We start from the raw sequence: 17,201 nt of genomic DNA on the forward strand, positions 1-17,201 counted from the left end.
CACAGACCGGCTTACGCGTTGTAGCCTTAATCATAGCATGCATAGAGATGATAAGATAACTAACTGCATAGCAATAGTACTATGTTTGTGGCACTTTAAAAAAAAACACAAAATTGGGTCTCCAAGAGGTTCAAGGTATAGAATGTGAAAAGTCCAAAAATCATTTGAAAGCTGCTAGAAAAATAGTTATTTCTTATTAAATGGAATACCCATTTGCTTAAGTATGTATGTATAGGAGGTATGATCATGACACAAATTCATTTGAAAACCTTGTAAAAAATGGGTTATTGTGGAGTTTTCAAAGAGAATCCCCATGAAAAGTCATATGACACATTTCACTTGGGAATTCTGATTGGCTGGTTTGAATGTTTCCATCATTCTTACAGATAAGTATAAATTCTGTCAATATATCTACATTTTGTAGCGCTGGTAACTCGCATTATAAATTAAAAACAATATTATTTTTGGATAACGCATTATAATCTAGATATCCTTGTGAAATTGGAGAAATACTTTATGTACATAGGGGGCCGCTATCAGGGGGTGAAAGGGAGCACGCCAGTCAGGGGCCCATCAGCAATGGCACCTTGATTTTGCCCCACCCCCCACCCCCACATATACCCACTTACCGCCACAGCCAGCTGCATTGAAATGTAGTCCGTTGCAGCTGGGCCCATTCTAGGCTGCACATCTGGGGGTACTACAAGCTCCAGAGTGGGAGGGAAGAGCTCCGCCTGGAGCTACACATGGGAAGTAAGAGCAAGGAAAGGGGTTCCCACAGCAGCTAGGGTTATACGTATAATATTCTTTTTTATATGGTATTGTAATAGTATTTGTGATTATAGTCTGCATCCTACTTTGTTTGGAGAAATATTGTCAGCAAACTACTTTGACAAAAAGAAGCTCATCTGACCTAAAAAGGTGCAGATACGCTAATATAACTTGCTGTAAAACACACACCAGTAATATTACTATACACACCACAGGTATACAGCTGTCTTTAACGCAACATTGTTAAGAAGATCCAATAAGATTTAATTAGGTGGTTTGATGAACAATTCCATTATTAGCCTCACCAAATGGTTGTGTATGATGGGATAATGCCAGTGTTTCCCAGCTCCAGTCTTCAAGACCCTTAATGGGACATTAAACACTAAATAAGTGCTAGTTAGAATGATGCATTCAAATAAAAGATTGGACTGAGAATAACGTAGATGTATTTTTTAAAGTTTCATTAGCTGTTTAAACATTAACAAAATAAAACAATGGAAGCTGCCATGTTGTAACTAAGGTTACCGTCTCTGCTGTGGCCAAGTAGGGACAGTTATAAATAGGTTAACTTACTAGAGTGTGCAGTAGGGATTAGGTGAATGATTCGCAACATTCGAAACACTAAACAAATTTTAACACGTTTGTTTAGAATTTTGAATGTTTGTACAACATTCTAACATTTGTTTAATGTAATAGTATTTATAATGCTTTCTTTAAATGTAATATTCAATTCAAATTTTTCTAATTATTCGATTTGAATTATGCAATATTCAAATTAGAAAAATTCAAATTTATATATTTGTAATACGGCTAGATTTAGAGTTTTTCGGCCAAAGGGGTGCATTAGCTACGCATGTTTTTTCCCCCGCAGCTTTTAAATAACGCTGGTATTTAGAGTTCTCTGAAGGGCTGCGTTAGGCTCCAAAAAGGGAGCGTAGAGCATAATTTACCGCCACTTCAACTCTCAATACCAGCGTTGCTTACGGTAGCGGCCAGCTTGAAAAACGTGCTCGTGCACGATTCCCCCATAGGAAACAACGGGGCAGTTTGAGCTGCAAAAAACCTAACACCTGCAAAAAAGCAGCGTTAAGCTCCTAACGCAGCCCCATTGTTTCCTATGGGGAAACACTTCCTAAGTCTGCACCTAACACCCTAACATGTACCCCGAGTCTAAACACCCATAAACTTATACTTATTAACCCCTAATCTGCCGCCCCCGCTATCGCTGACCCCTGCATATTATTATTAACCCCTAATCTGCTGCTCCGTACACCACCGCCACCTACATTATACCTATGTACCCCTAATCTGCTGCCCCTAACACCGCTGACCCCTATATTATATTTATTAACCCCTAATCTGCCCCCCCCAACATCGCCGCTACCTACCTACACTTATTAACCCCTAATCTGCCGACCGGACCTCGCCACTACTCTAATAAATTTATTAACCGCTAAACCGCCTAACTCCCGCCTCAAAAACCCTATAATAAATAGTATTAACCCCTAATCTGCCCAACCTAACATCGCCGACACCTAACTTCAAATATTAACCCCTAATCTGCCGACCGGACCTCGCCGCTACTCTAATAAATGTATTAACCCCTATAGCTAAGTCTAACCCTAACCCTAACACCCCCCTAAATTAAATATAATTTTAATCTAACGAAATAAATAATTTCTTATTAAATAAATGAATCCTATTTAAAGCTAAATACTTGTAAAATAAACCCTAATATAGCTACAATATAACGAATAATTATATTGTAGCTATTTTAGGATTTATATTTATTTTACAGGCAACTTTGTATTTATTTTAACTAGGTACAATAGCTATTAAATAGTTATCTACTATTTAATAGCTACTTAGTTAAAATAATTACAAAATTACCTGTAAAATAAATCCTAACCTAAGTTACAATTAAACCTAACTACACTATCAATAAATAAATTAAATAAATTAACTACAATTACCTATAATTAAATCAACTAAACTAAATTACAAACAAAAACAAAAACACACTAAATTACAAAAAAAAAGATTACAAGAATTTTAAACTAATTATACCTACTCTAAGCCCCCTAAAAAAATAACAAAGCCCCCCAAAATAAAAAAAATGCCCTACCCTATTCTAAAATAAAAAGTTAACAGCTCTATTACCTTACCAGTCCTTAAAATGGCTTTTTGCGGGGCATGCCCCAAAGAAATCAGCTCTTTTGCCTGTAAAAAAAACATAAAATACCCCCCCAACATTACAACCCACCACCCACATACCCCTACTCTAACCCACCCAAACCCCCCTTAAAAAACCTAACACTAAGCCCCTGAAGATCTCCCTACCTTGTATTCACCCAGCCGGGTATCACCGATCCGTCCAGAAGAGGGTTCAAAGTCTTCATTCTGTCCGGCCAGAAGATGTCCTCCAGAGGGTCGGAAGTCTTCATCCAGGCGGCATCTTCTATCTTCTTCCATCCGGAGCGGAGCGGGTCCATCTTGAAGCAGCCGACGCGGAACATCCTTCCTCATCGACGGACTAACGACGAATGAAGGTTCCTTTAAATGACGTCATCCAAGATGGCGTCCCTCGAATTCCGATTGGCTGATAGGATTCTATCAGCCAATCAGAATTAAGGTAGGAAAAATCTGATTGGCTGATTGAATCAGCCAATCAGATTCAAGTTCAATCGGATTGGCTGATCACTTCAGCCAAGACTCTAAATACCAGCGTTAGGAAGATCCCATTGAAAAGATAGGATACGCAATTGGCGTAAGGGGATCTGCGGTATGGAAAAGTTGCGGCTGGAAAGTGAGCGTTATACCCTTTCCTGACTGACTCTAAATACCAGCGGGCGGTAAAAAGCAGCGTTATGACCCCTTAACGCTGGTTTTGACGGCTAACGCAGAACTCTAAATCTAGGCGATAGTGTTTCTAATGCTCTCTTTAAATGTAATATTCGAATTATGCAATATCTGAAATAGAAACATTCAAATTAATATATTTGTATCTATAATGTATCAATTTACTAAATTCCCTACGATATGAACTATTGAACTTCTGAATAGTATTTGTTAAATCAAATGTTATATACGAAATTTCAAAAGTGGACATTTGATCTAATTATGAACATTCCAAATCAAAAGTGACATTTGAAAACTGTAAATAGCATTCGATTATAGAATTTTTAAGAATATTCATTCTTATCAACATTAGTTTATGTAAATCGAATTTCTACAATAACATTTGTTCTAACATTCGAATTGGAATATAAACACATTCGCCCATCCCTAGTGCGTAGCCAACGGCTTTGTAAAGTATAACAGTGTTCTGCACTTCTATTTCTAACAGGAACTGAAAAGTTCACCATTTCAAAATGGAATTATAGGAAAAGGGGACAAAATAAATAATGAAAGTAAATTGCAGAGGTTTTTTTATATATACGATTTATCATTTTATATTACTATCTCAAAGTCTTTAACAGGCCAGATATCCATTATAGGGCCTATTTAAGAACGTGCGAGCAGACATGATCCAATATTGCGGATCATGTTCGCTGCACATCGATAAATGCCGACAGCATACGCTCTCTGCATTTATCATTGCACCAGCAGTTCTTGTGAACTGCTGGTGCAATACTACCCCAGGCAGATTGACCGCTAGCAGGGGGGTGTCAATCAACCCGATCGTATTGGATCGGGTTGATTTCCAGCGATGTCTGTCCGCCGCCTCAGAGCAGGCGGACAGGTTATGGAGCAGCGGTCTTTAGACCACTGCTTCATAACTTGTGTTTCTGGTGAGCCTGAAGGCTGAAACACAGGGCATCAAGCTCCATACGGAGTTTGATAAATAGGCTCCTATATCTTAACTTGAGCACAGGTGAAATAACCAGTTTATGGGTAAGCTGATTAAGGGTCCTGAAGACTGCGTTTGGAAACACCAAAATACACAATATGAGATACTTACCCTTGAAAAGGCTAGATTACAAGTGGAGCACTAATTTATTGCGCACCCGCAAACAGGCTAATTAGTCCGTTTGCGGGAGTACAATTAATAACAAGGCATTAAAAGTGGCTGGTTATAGCTACTGCGAGCAATTAGCACTCTCTGGTAAATTTATTAAATGTCCACCAAATGCCCCCAATCAAGTGTAATATACTTTATGAAAAATAAAGATAGTGGCATCTTTATTTTTTAATAAAATAACTGCAAAAAGCAGTTATGAAGGTTTAAAGTTGGTGGGTTTGGGTTATTAGAAAAAACAGCTTTGAAAAGTGCCTTTATATTGTGGTCTATGAGAATTGTGTGTTCCCTGTAAATATTTATGTATATATTCATATACATATATATTTACAATTTGCTGCCATCACTGCGCAACTTACCCCCTTCTCTGTGCTAGTTCTCATGCGGCGTCTCATGGCTTGAGAACGAGGCTCCCATTGCAGCCTATGGAAGGGCGCTCTCATGAGCACAATGCTTCCGTGCAATGCAAATGCGAGGTCGCATTCGCATTGCACCTCACTCGTAATAAAAGCACACATTTGCGCACGCTGGTATTACTCAGTTGAGCACAAATATTGCTTTCGAGGAAGCAATATTTAGCGCTCAACTCTTTTTCTGGCCCAAAATGTTTTTATGTATTCTGAATTTGTATTTACATTCAAAGAAACATGGAATTACGAAATTTGTAAATCAAAATTAGATTTAGATAAATTTCAATCTGTACATCAGGTGCTTTAGCAGTGAGGCCAGCAAAAATAGTGTGGGCTCGCTGATGTTGGCAAGACCCATGTTCCCACAGCCCTGGAATTACTATGGATGGCCAATATACAGGATATGGCAGCCATTGTTAAGGGGTAAATAAAATAATTTGGTAAACTGGCCCCTGTGAGTTTCCCGCAGTTTATAGTTCAGATTGTATAATAACAGTATTTAATATTTTATGCTGGAAATTATTTTAAGATGTTGACAACTATGCATGTCGTAGTTAATATTAAAAAAATCTCAGGTTAGAGTAGCTCTACAATTTTTCCAGATGCTGAGTGTGCACTGTTTATTAAACCTTTGGCTTCCAGAAAGTATTATGTTGCCTATCAGTGTGTTGTGGCCATGAGGGGAAGATATAAGATGTTACTGACTAATTATAATTGCCAATGAAACATTTATAACTGTTAAACCCGCCCCCCCCCCCCCCCAAAAAAAATGTGAGTCTGAAAAATGTTTTTTTAGAATATGCACGTGTAATAGACTCTATCATTGTGTTGCTCTGTTACATTTGAATCATCTTTATTTTCTAAAACCTTGCCAATTAATTCAGGCATGTTTTTGTGGGTGTCTGTGTGAGTGTGTGTTTGTATATATGAGTGTTTTTGTGAATGTGTGAGTGTATGTGTGTATAAATGTTTATGTTGGTGTTTGTATGTGATTGTTTCTGTGGGTATCTGTGTGAGTTTGTGAGCATCTGTGAGTGTGTGAGTGTGTGTGTGTTTCTGTGGTGTCTGTGTAAGTTTGTGAGCATCTGTGTTAGTGTGTATGTGTTTCTGAGGGTGTCTGTGTGAGTTTGTGTCTGTGTGAATATTTCTGTAAGTATGTGTTTCTGTTGGTGTCTGTGTGAGTGTGTGTGTGTTTCTGTGGGTATCTATGCTTGTGTGTTTCCGTGAGTTCTTCTGTTGCTGTCTGTGTGTGTTTCTGCTGTACAGTACCTGTGTTTATAGTTCTGTGGGTGTCTGCGTGTTTCTGTGATTGTGTGTGTGTTTCTTTGGGTGTCTGTGCTTGTGTGTGTATTTCCGTGAGTGTTTTTTTGTGGGTGTCTGTGTGTTTAAGGTGTGCATGTGGGTGTCAGTGGAAGTGTGGTGTGTGTAGGTGTTTTTGTGGGTGTCTTTGTTTATGTGAGCTTTTCTGTGAGGATGTGCTTCTGTGGGTGTCTGTGTGAGTATGTGCGAATGTTTCTGTGAGTGTGTCTGTTTGTTTCTGAGGGTGTCTGTGAGTGTTTCTATGAGTGTCTGTGTGGTTTTGAGTGTGTATGTTTCTGCGTATGTGTGTTACTATTGTCTACACTCAAGAATAGAGAACACATTTTAGTCACTTGGCCAAAAATTAAACAGGTCAAGGGAGGGGGTTCATGGTTTAGTAAGGGGCCCCAAAATTTCTAGCGGTGGCCCTGTGTGCATATATCTATTGCACCAAAAAATGAAATGTAAATTTATTTGGTTTGGAATATAGATATGGTTCAGCTAGTAGAAATTAATTATGATGATGATGATTATTTTTTGTACAAATATAATGAATTATTATTATTATTAGGCATACTTTCTAACTCTTAGTAGATAGTAAATTGTTTACAGAATGGTGCATTGTTGGAAGATTCTGCAACCAAGTGTTTTTCCATATAGCTCTAAGGATCTAATTTAAATAAAGCTAATATGAGTGTGAATGCTTTAGGATATTTCTGTGAATTTGTCACCATACACCTGACACCTATGGGCAGAATTGCATGCTATAAAACATATCCTATTATGTGTAATTATAGACAATATACTTAAGTACACATTCAGCTCAAACATTAAGTCCCCATAAAATGTGCAATTAAGGAAGGAAAATAATATTGCAAAATATATTCATTTTTTATTTTGTCCTGGTTGCTGAAATAGATCTGAAAATTTTGCTTGTTCTGTTCCCTCCAAAGAGGCTGTAGTGCTTTCAGCAAACTTTATTATGGTGAAATATATTTAACCCTGCACTATTCTACACAACTGCCCCTATTTAACCACAGCAAAAAAAAAAAATATATATGAATTCTGTCCCTGACCTGTTCTTGATTTAAAAGTTTTCTTTTATACAGATCATTTGCCACGTAATGTTTAATTTCTGATATGCTTATATACAAAATTACTTTACTTCTCGTTTTTTTGCATATGAAAAATGTTAAGTAGAATCTGTCTGAAAAGATATTAAAACAGAGTATGTTTACAAACAATTCAACCCTAGGGACAGATTGTTCATTGGCTGATAAGGACAACTTCCACGGCTCTCTAAGTAACATAGCCACAGAGATTTTTTCAGCATAGGAACATCCATTTATATAAAAACAATATATATATATAAATGTATTTCTGAGAAAAACCAAGTGAGAATCCAAGGAGGGCTGAATTTGCACTTGGGCTCTAGCTACAGATCTTAGCAATTCCCTTGGTCAGATACAGTCCAAACAACAATAAAATAACAGCAGTCCACAGAGTGAAGAGTGCCGATGTAAACAGGGACTCTGCCAGGTCTCCAAAATCACAATGAAAAAATCAAATGTCTACAGAACCTGCTGTGGACATTTGATATTTTCTGGGTCAGATACAATTAAAGGCTACATCGATTATAGTCATTTACTCAACCTAGACAACGTGATACAATAAATGACCTGATTTGAACTCTGTAGGTTGGATTGGTTTCTCACGCAGTGATTAGCGATACCTGGCACTCCCTTGTGTAAATGGTTCACCATTGAAGGGACTAAGGTTATACAGTGCTCCCTCTACTGCCACATTTTATGAGCAACCCAGCAGTGAAACAGTTAATAAGGGAACCATACCTTGCAGTCTGCATTGTGTAGTGTTTGCTAAATGCAGGACGTGGTGCTTTAATTAACTGTTTCACTGCTGGTCCACTTACAAAATGTGGCCATAGAGGGAACACTAACTAACCCCTATAACATAAGTACAATAAAATGGAAGTTTAACATATACTAAACTAAGGAATGAATTATTTCACACTGTGAGTAACAATTAACTTTAATTAGGAATGTTTATGCTCAAAGTAAGATATTGCTATCCTTGAATATGAAACGTATGTGCTGTACATTATATGTATGAGAAAGATAGAAGGGAAAAAGAAGGGCGCCTCCTAGTGTAGCCAATATGGTAATTGGATAAAAAACATGTGTAGATGAATATACTCACAATATATGAAGGCAGAGGTAATGCCTAAGAGAGCGGTCTGGGAACTTGCAGTGTCCCAGCAAACTGTGCACTGTAACAGGCGGCTCCTTCTAAAATCAGAGGTGGATTCCAAAATCTATGAGCGGAAGGGAGGAAAAGGGCGACTCCTAGTGCAAATCAGTACGGTATTTCTGAAACAATTCACTACCCCAGTAATACGGGTACTTACGTTTTTCCAAAGCACCGAAATGGTGCAAATGACACCTACTGGACTATTATGGTGGCCCAGTGTACATAGCCCTTGGCATCCCAGATATGTGTGTTCCAACTGAACACTGGTGTGCGGCAGCGGTTAGGTCAAGCAAGGAGACTCAAAATCTTGCTTAGTTATATAAGGTAAAATGTATGTTTAAAAAATACAAAGTACAATCATTTAAAAGCAAATTAGTACAAAGTACAATCATATAAAAACAAATTAGTACATTTGTTTTTATATGATTGTACTTTGTATTTTTTGTATCTTTTAAACATAATTTTTACCTTATATTACTAAGCAAGATTTTGAGTCTCCTTGCTTGACCTAACCGCTGCCGCACACCAGTGTTCAGTTGGAACACACATATCAGGGATGCCAAGGGTTATGTTCACTGGGCCACCATAATAGTCCAGTAGGTGTCATTTGCACCATTTCGGTGCTTTGGAAAAACGTGAGTACCCGTACTACTGGGGTAGTGAATTGCTTCAGAAATACCGTACTGATTTTCACTAGGAGTCGCCCTTTTCCTCCCTTCCTTTCATATGTATGAGAAAGTATGAGTTTAGAGACTCTTTTCCCTAATATAACCACTTAAAGGGACATTGTACTTAAAGTCTTCTACCATTTAGGGCTAGATTACGTGTGACGTGCTAACTGTTGCGCGCAAGTGAAAAGGGGCAATTTAATTAAATGGGCGCAATTGAATTTAACACGTAGGAATATCGCAACCTCAGAGATCTGGTTAACTGTTACGCATGACAATAAAGTTTCACAAAACACATCACAAAATTGAAAGTACAGCTACAGTCATAATAACACTATCTATTAAGAATTATTAAAAAAAAATGCATATATAAGGTCTCAAAAAAAGGCAAGCAAAGCGCTTTAACATGGAGATACATACATTCACGTCTAAATATGTGTGTGTGTGTATATATATATATATTATATATATTGATATGTGTATACATATGTATTTATGTTTTTATTAGTGTATATATGTATTTACAGACATATATACACATATAAACACATGCATATAAATGTATATATATAAATATATATATGTATATATATATATATATATATATATATATATATATATATATATATATATAAGTGCATTGCAGTCAAGTATATGAAAACATGTAAAAGCATATTTATACAATATTCATATTTAATAAGTGTTTAACTATGTATTTACTGTAAATATTTCACATTCCAATGTTCTTCACATAGCTGAATATGTATTTTTAAAAAGATATTTCTATATATATCTGTATATATCTATACCTATATATTTAATCATCTATCTACATAGGTATAGACATATTTGTTACAAAAAAACATCATATATATATATGTGTGTGTGTTTATGTATTTATAAATAAATAGAACATTCTGATATATGAAGAACATGTGACATATTCATATTTTCATGTTGTCTTAGCGCACTTGAGAAATGCAATCAGGTTTGCACGTGAGTAAGGGTGTTAGTTTTGTTTTCCCCTTTTCTAGCTCTATTGAAGTGTATGGGGGAATACATTAACACTGTCAGTTGCTATACTCGAATTTTAGCTTTTTGTGTGTGTTGGGTTAGCGTGCAAGCAAAAACATTTTACTGTCAACATGTAATATGCTTGCAAACCGACGCATGCAAAAAGGCAAAGTCAATCAGGTTAACATGTGAGAGGGAGTGCAAACTACCGCTCCACTCGTAATCTAGCCCTTAATGCATTCTCAATTGTTTTACCTGTTGGAGTTTATTACATTTTCTACAAACAGCTTCTTTAGTTTTATTTCATAATTTGTAATAGCGGCTTTTGCCTATTGAAACTGACACCTGTACTGCAGTATTGGCTATATAAAAAGTAAGCAAGAGGTAGCTGCAGAAACCAACCGTTGGATAATGTGAGCCAAGCCAATTTAAAAGGGTTATCCTGCTGCAATTTTGATTACAATGAACTGTTATAAGCTGCCTGCCTGAGTACATTGTCCCTTTCATGCAATCATTGTCGTAGATAATGTAGGACTCTACTTTCATCAAATCATCTGTACTGATTAGCAACTTTCTCTTCTTCTCACAGGTGTTTACCAGATATGGGAAGTGCTACACATTTAACTCTGGGCAAAATGGACGCCCTCTACTAGTTACAACAAAGGGAGGCACAGGAAATGGACTAGAACTAATGTTGGACATCCAACAAGATGAGTATCTGCCAGTTTGGGGAGAAACAGGTAAGCAGGTTTTTGTAGTTACCTATAATCTTCAGAAAGACAGATGCAGACCATGTGATTAGGCTCAGGAGCATGCATGTGACCTGAGCTCTATATGGCAGCTGTTTTTACAACATTGTTTGTAAGAATATTAACACCTTAACGACCACCGATGTACCCTGTACGTCAGCGGTCATTCAGATTCACACTTACACACACTGGAAATAACGTAGGTCTAGCATAGCTTTGCCACGTAAAACCCTTAAGGACCGTGGACGTACAGGGTTCGTTGGTCGTTAAGGGTTTAAACAGTTGCCAAGACACACAATCCTAAACCTATCTCAGTATGCTCTCATGAAAAAGGGCAAATTTCAACAAATGATAGAGACAGTGAGAGATGCTTTTGATGATAGAAATATATTGGAATTGTTTTTCTTAATTCTCTATATACTATTATATACTATACTTCCATATCCCATTAAACTAATTGCAACCTCTTTTTCTAGCATTAACCATACATTTTCTGTGCTGCAGATGAGACATCTTTTGAGGCCGGAATCAAGGTACAAATTCACAGCCAAGATGAACCTCCTTTCATTGACCAGTTAGGGTTTGGTGTGGCCCCTGGATTTCAAACATTTGTATCCTGCCAGGAGCAACGGGTAAGGAATGGGAGCCCCAGTTAGTTATTTACAGAAAAACTGATCTAAATTATAAAAGCACCAGAAAGTAAAATGGCAAAATTGCTAATGAAATAAACTTGCATAAAATATAAAGATGTTTTTCAGTCTAGACTATTAACAAATACAAGCCATCAAATACAAAGTGGATCTGTGTATTAATATCATTTCTGAAAATGTAATATATATGAAACAGAATCTAATCTCATTTAATTATTATAAATTATCTCAGCATTAAAAATGTATGTAGTCAACATAATTACTAAGATTTAAATGAAAAAAAAAAAAAAAAAATAAACATTCTCTCTTAATTGGTACACATGGTAATTTACAGGGACCGCACATTTTCAAGCTTTCCTGAGAATGCGTAGAATTAGGGCTTTGCTTTGTTCATAAGATACAAGCGATCTGCTGAAGGTTAATTATCGCCTTTTTTTCTCAGCTTACGTATCTGCCCCCTCCTTGGGGTGATTGTAAATCTGGATCTATGGACTCTGAGTTCTTTGATACATACAGCATTTCTGCGTGTAGAATCGACTGTGAAACACGTTATCTGGTGGAAAACTGTAATTGTCGCATGGTACATATGCCAGGTACTGATATCATTAAGTCATCTCTGTTCTTCCTTTATATAAATGTGATTTCTATTATTTTTTTGTTTTTAACAACATCCTGGACATAAAGAGACTTAGGCCTCTATTTAACAAAGTCTGTCGGACCTGATCCGACAGTGCGGATAAGGTCCGACAGACCTCGCTGAATGCGGAGAGCAATACGCTCTCCGCATTTAACATTGCAACAGCAGCTCACAAGAGCTGCTGGTGCAACGCCGCCCCCTGCAGACTCGCGGGGTGTCAATGAACCTGATCGTACTCGATCGGGTTGAATTGTGGCGAAGTCTGATCGCCTGCTCAGAGCAGGTGGACAGGGTTATGGAGCAGCAGTCTTTGTGACCGCTTCTTCATAACTGCTGTTTCTGGCGAGTCTGAAAACTCGCCAGAAACACGGGCCGTCAAGCTCCTTTCGGAGCTTGATAGATAGGCCCCAGAGCATCAATGCACTGCTGGGACCTACCTTAACAAATCTGGTGAGGCAATGACAAGAAGCATATGTGTGTAGTCAGAAAATCACCAGCTAGCGTCCAATAGTGCATTTCTGTTCCTGAGCCTACCTAGGTATACTTTAAAACAAAGTTTACCAAAAGAACAAAGTAAAATTGAAAATAAAAGTAAATTGAAAGCACAACTAAAATTGTTTGTTTTCTCTGAACCACGAAAGTAGAATGTTGACTTTCACATCTTTTAATGTTTGCTTTTTTATATATGAGATTAAAACAAGTAATTTCTAGATATGTAAATATGGTTTACACTTAAAGGACCAGTCAATACAGCAGATTTGCTAAATCAACAAATGCAAGATAACAAGACAATGCAATAGCACTTACTCTGAACTTCAAATAAGTATTAGATTTTTTTCTAACAAATGTTAAAGTTATGTATATTTCCACTCCCCCTGTACCATGTGACAGCAATCAGTCAATCACAAATGCATATACGTATAGTCTGTGAATTCTTACACATGCTCAGTAGGAGTTGGTGACTCAAAAATTGTAAATATAAAAAGACTGTGCACATTTTTTTAATGGATGTAAATTGGAAAGTTGTTTATAATTGCATGCTCTATCTGAATCATTAAAATTTAATTTGACCTGAGTGTCCCTTTAACTCCAACAAAAATAAGTGTTTAATTAGATTACACTGGTATGGTCTTTTAGAAACCCATGTATGTGTGCTCAGTTTAGTACTATCATGATTTCTATTAAAGGGACACTCAGGTTAAATTAAATTTTCATGATTCAGATACAGCATGTAATTTTAAACAACTTTCCAGTTTACTTCCATTAAAAAAAATGTGCACAGACTTTTATATTTACAATTTTTGAGTCACCAGATCCTACTGAGCATGTGCAAGAATTCACAGACTATACGTATATGCATTTGTGATTGGCTGATTGCTATCACATGGTACAAGGGGAGTGGAAATATACATAACTTTGAAATTTGTTATAAAAAAATCTACTACTCATTTGAAGTTCAAACTAAGTGCTATTGCATTGTCTTGTTATCTTGCATTTGTTGATTATGCAAATCTAATGTGTTGACTGGTCCTTTAATGTTATGCATTTACAAAGAATAGGACTCGCTACAAAAAAAAAACCACTTTATCCATTTGGATAAGTAAATGGAAATGGTAAGAGAAGTATAAGATGTAAGGTTGCCACTCACCTGGTATTTTATGGGCATTGCCAATATTTTTAAGATTAAGGTCAATGCAGATAATAAGAAATGCATACAATATAATAAAAACTGTAAAATAATGACCATGGAAATATAGGCCCTGTTATGGTGGAATCTATTTTTTTATACAAACAAATGATCATTTATGCTTATGCTGTACAATTTATTATGCAAATGGGTGCTAATAAACATAGCCAGTATAATTTTTTCAAGAATGGTTACAACTAGGGTTTCCAGGTGTCCAGTATTCAACTGAACAGTCCAGTATTTTAGGAGGATGTCCAGTATAATCTTCACAAAAATACTGGACACTTTAAATGTCCATTTTTTTTTTTTAAAAGACTCTGGGCTAAATTACTAAATTAGCGCTCCACGTTGTAATGCCAGCACACGATAATGTGCACTAGTATTACAAGTAAATCTCAATGCATAGTTCTGATGCTGTCACAGACAACATCAGAACCGCACGCAGCGATGGGCAGCATTTTTCAATATATATAAATGTATACATATATATTTATGTGTTATTTATGTGTTAATATGCATATATACACATAATAACACATAAATATATATATGTATATAAGCATATACGTAAATATTTACCAGGAACACACAGTTCCCTTAGACTGCAATGTAAAGGCACCGTTTTTTTTTCTAACACCCCACTCCTGCCAACTTTAAAGCCTTAAAACTGTCTATATTGCCCTCTATTTTGAGTGCATTTGGGGCACTTTTAGAAAATCAACCAGAGATCTGATCTCTTAATTTTCAGAGCGCTAATTGCTTTTGCAAGCTCGCAATAGCAATAACCAGCCACTTGTAATGACTGGTTAATTATTGCGCGTCCGCAAATTTGACCGTTTGTGGGAGCGCGATAATTTTGCTCTCTACTTGTAATCTAGCCCTCTGTTAACTAAATGTATAAGGCCTCCTATGCATCAACCCCCTTCAAATAGGGATCGGAAAGAAATGAAGGGGGGTCAAATCACTTCAGTTTACATGTGTTACTCGGAGCCAGAGCTAAAATGATTTATTTGTATGTTACTAGCAGCCAAGGGGTTAAATGCCTGCTCAGTGTGGTGGGTTTACAAGCATGAGCTAACATACACCTTTTAAAGGAGCATTGTGTGACCCAGGGGCGGACTGACAAGTCGGGCAAATCGGCCCTTGCCAGGGGGCCCGGCCTTCTTAAGGAGCCGCATGCATCATACTGAAGCAGCAGTTTAATTTTTTTTTTTTTTTTTTAAATAATTTTTATTGAGGTTTACAAGAAAAAAAAAAGACATACATGTAAATATGCAGATGAAACTGCTACATAACAGCAAGACGTAGTGTCATACAGAAGCATGATTATAGCATATTGATCAGTGACCACTAACATCAAGTGAATAGTAACAACAATAGTATGTCATCATACGAAGGGTACCAAGGCTAAACAAACCTCACATATTTTTTGTTTTATAACACAACGGTCCATGAACAGTCAAAAAGAAAAACAATATTATATAATAAAGAAATAGATTGTCGAGTTATTAATTAATATCAAGCGAGAAATAGAGCAACTCAACAAATGCATAGCATATAGTACAAGAAAAGGAAAGAGGGGGAGGAAAGGAAAGAGGAGGGGAGAAAAGAAAAAAAAAAAAAAAAAAAAGGGAAAGGAAGGGAAAGGGGAGGGGAAATGACTTCCCACTACTAATTCCAAAAGATGCTATAATACTAGGTCTCTGCAGGAGAACCCACCGGCGATCGACACTCACCCCTCATAAGTGATATCACTAATAATCTCAATATATGAAGTAGAAGGCATTTCTAGCATGTGATGACCTCCCCTTCTAGGCATTGTCGCCAGGCTTCCCAACATAGACAGTGGATCGTGATTTTGTTATTAGCTGCAAAAACCGCGCATTCCATGATTTCAATATGTGCCATTGTGGACTTAATCTGACTCCATCTTGGGCCCTTAGATTGGAGCCATGCCTTAGCGATATTTAATTTAACAGACATAAAAATATATGCACACAGTAATTTTAAATGTCGAGGCATCTTGTCAGTGAATAAATGGAACAGCGCTGCTGCTGGCCGGTTAGAATCCACTAAGCCTAGTTTGGTGCAATAATAGAATGCCCTAGTCCAGATTCTCTGAATCTTGGGACACTCCCACCACATATGGGCCGGGGACCCCACTCTGCCACATCCCCTCCAACACATGGGGGAGTTTGTTTTGGAGATCTGATATAAGCGTAGGGGGGTATAATGCCATTGTGTCAAGATCTTAAAGTAGAGTTCAAAATAGGTAGTACTGTGAACCGTACTCTTAGTTAGTAAGGCTGCAGACCTCCATGCCTCTTCAGGGGCATTAAAATGCAGAGCACCCTCCCAATGTGTGATATAAAAAGACTTGTTGTATGTAGGTGCCTGTATAAGAGCAGAGTAAGCAAGAGAGAACACTCTTGGGGCAAGGTATCTTGCATCCCAAAGCTTTTCCCACAGAGTACAGGATCTTAGGGCTCCTGGAGTAAAGCCCCAAGAACGCAAGAAGTTTTGCAATCGAAAGAACTCAAAGCTCATCAGGGGCGAAGGGGAAAATTTATTTTGGAAGAGAGTAACTGAGAGCAAGCCCTCATCCGAGAACAAATCTCTTACAGACTGAATCTCAAGTGCCCTCCACTCCAAAGGATGTGGATCTGCTAAGGCACCCAGTAAGCCTGTGATAGAGTGGGCCGGAGAGGGGTGTGGAGAAATTCCACTACTATGATGAATTCTATCCCAAAACTTTAGGTTAGAAGCTATGATGTAATTTAAGCTTAACTCTGGTTTCCTGGAGTGTCTTGGGATCCAGATTAGATCTCGCAGGCTGAGTCCCTTTAGTAGAGACGCCTGCTAAATTTCCGCACACCTACTTTCAGGGGGCTCTAAACCCCAGGCTGTGATATGGGCTAACCTGGATGCCTCATGATAGACTGCTATATTAGGGAAATGACATAATTTTCATCGCGACTCTAGGACGTTTCCTCTTCCAAATGAAATTGTTGCACAGTCTCTGAAACTGTG

The 17,201-nt window shown here is 37.4% G+C and overlaps 1 protein-coding gene across 1 annotated transcript in view; it reads left to right on the plus strand.

Moving 5' to 3' along the window:
* The window catches only part of ASIC1 (acid sensing ion channel subunit 1), a 537,317-nt gene that overhangs the window by 384,301 nt on the left and 135,815 nt on the right, over window positions 1-17,201 (plus strand). Inside the window, exons 4-6 of the mRNA XM_053708351.1 lie at window positions 11,038-11,188; window positions 11,702-11,829; window positions 12,290-12,440. Of these exons, the coding sequence (XP_053564326.1) occupies window positions 11,038-11,188; window positions 11,702-11,829; window positions 12,290-12,440 (430 nt within the window). The remainder of the gene's footprint in view (window positions 1-11,037; window positions 11,189-11,701; window positions 11,830-12,289; window positions 12,441-17,201) is intronic.

This window comes from Bombina bombina, chromosome 3 (genome assembly GCF_027579735.1).
Source record: "Bombina bombina isolate aBomBom1 chromosome 3, aBomBom1.pri, whole genome shotgun sequence".
NCBI lineage: Eukaryota > Metazoa > Chordata > Amphibia > Anura > Bombinatoridae > Bombina > Bombina bombina.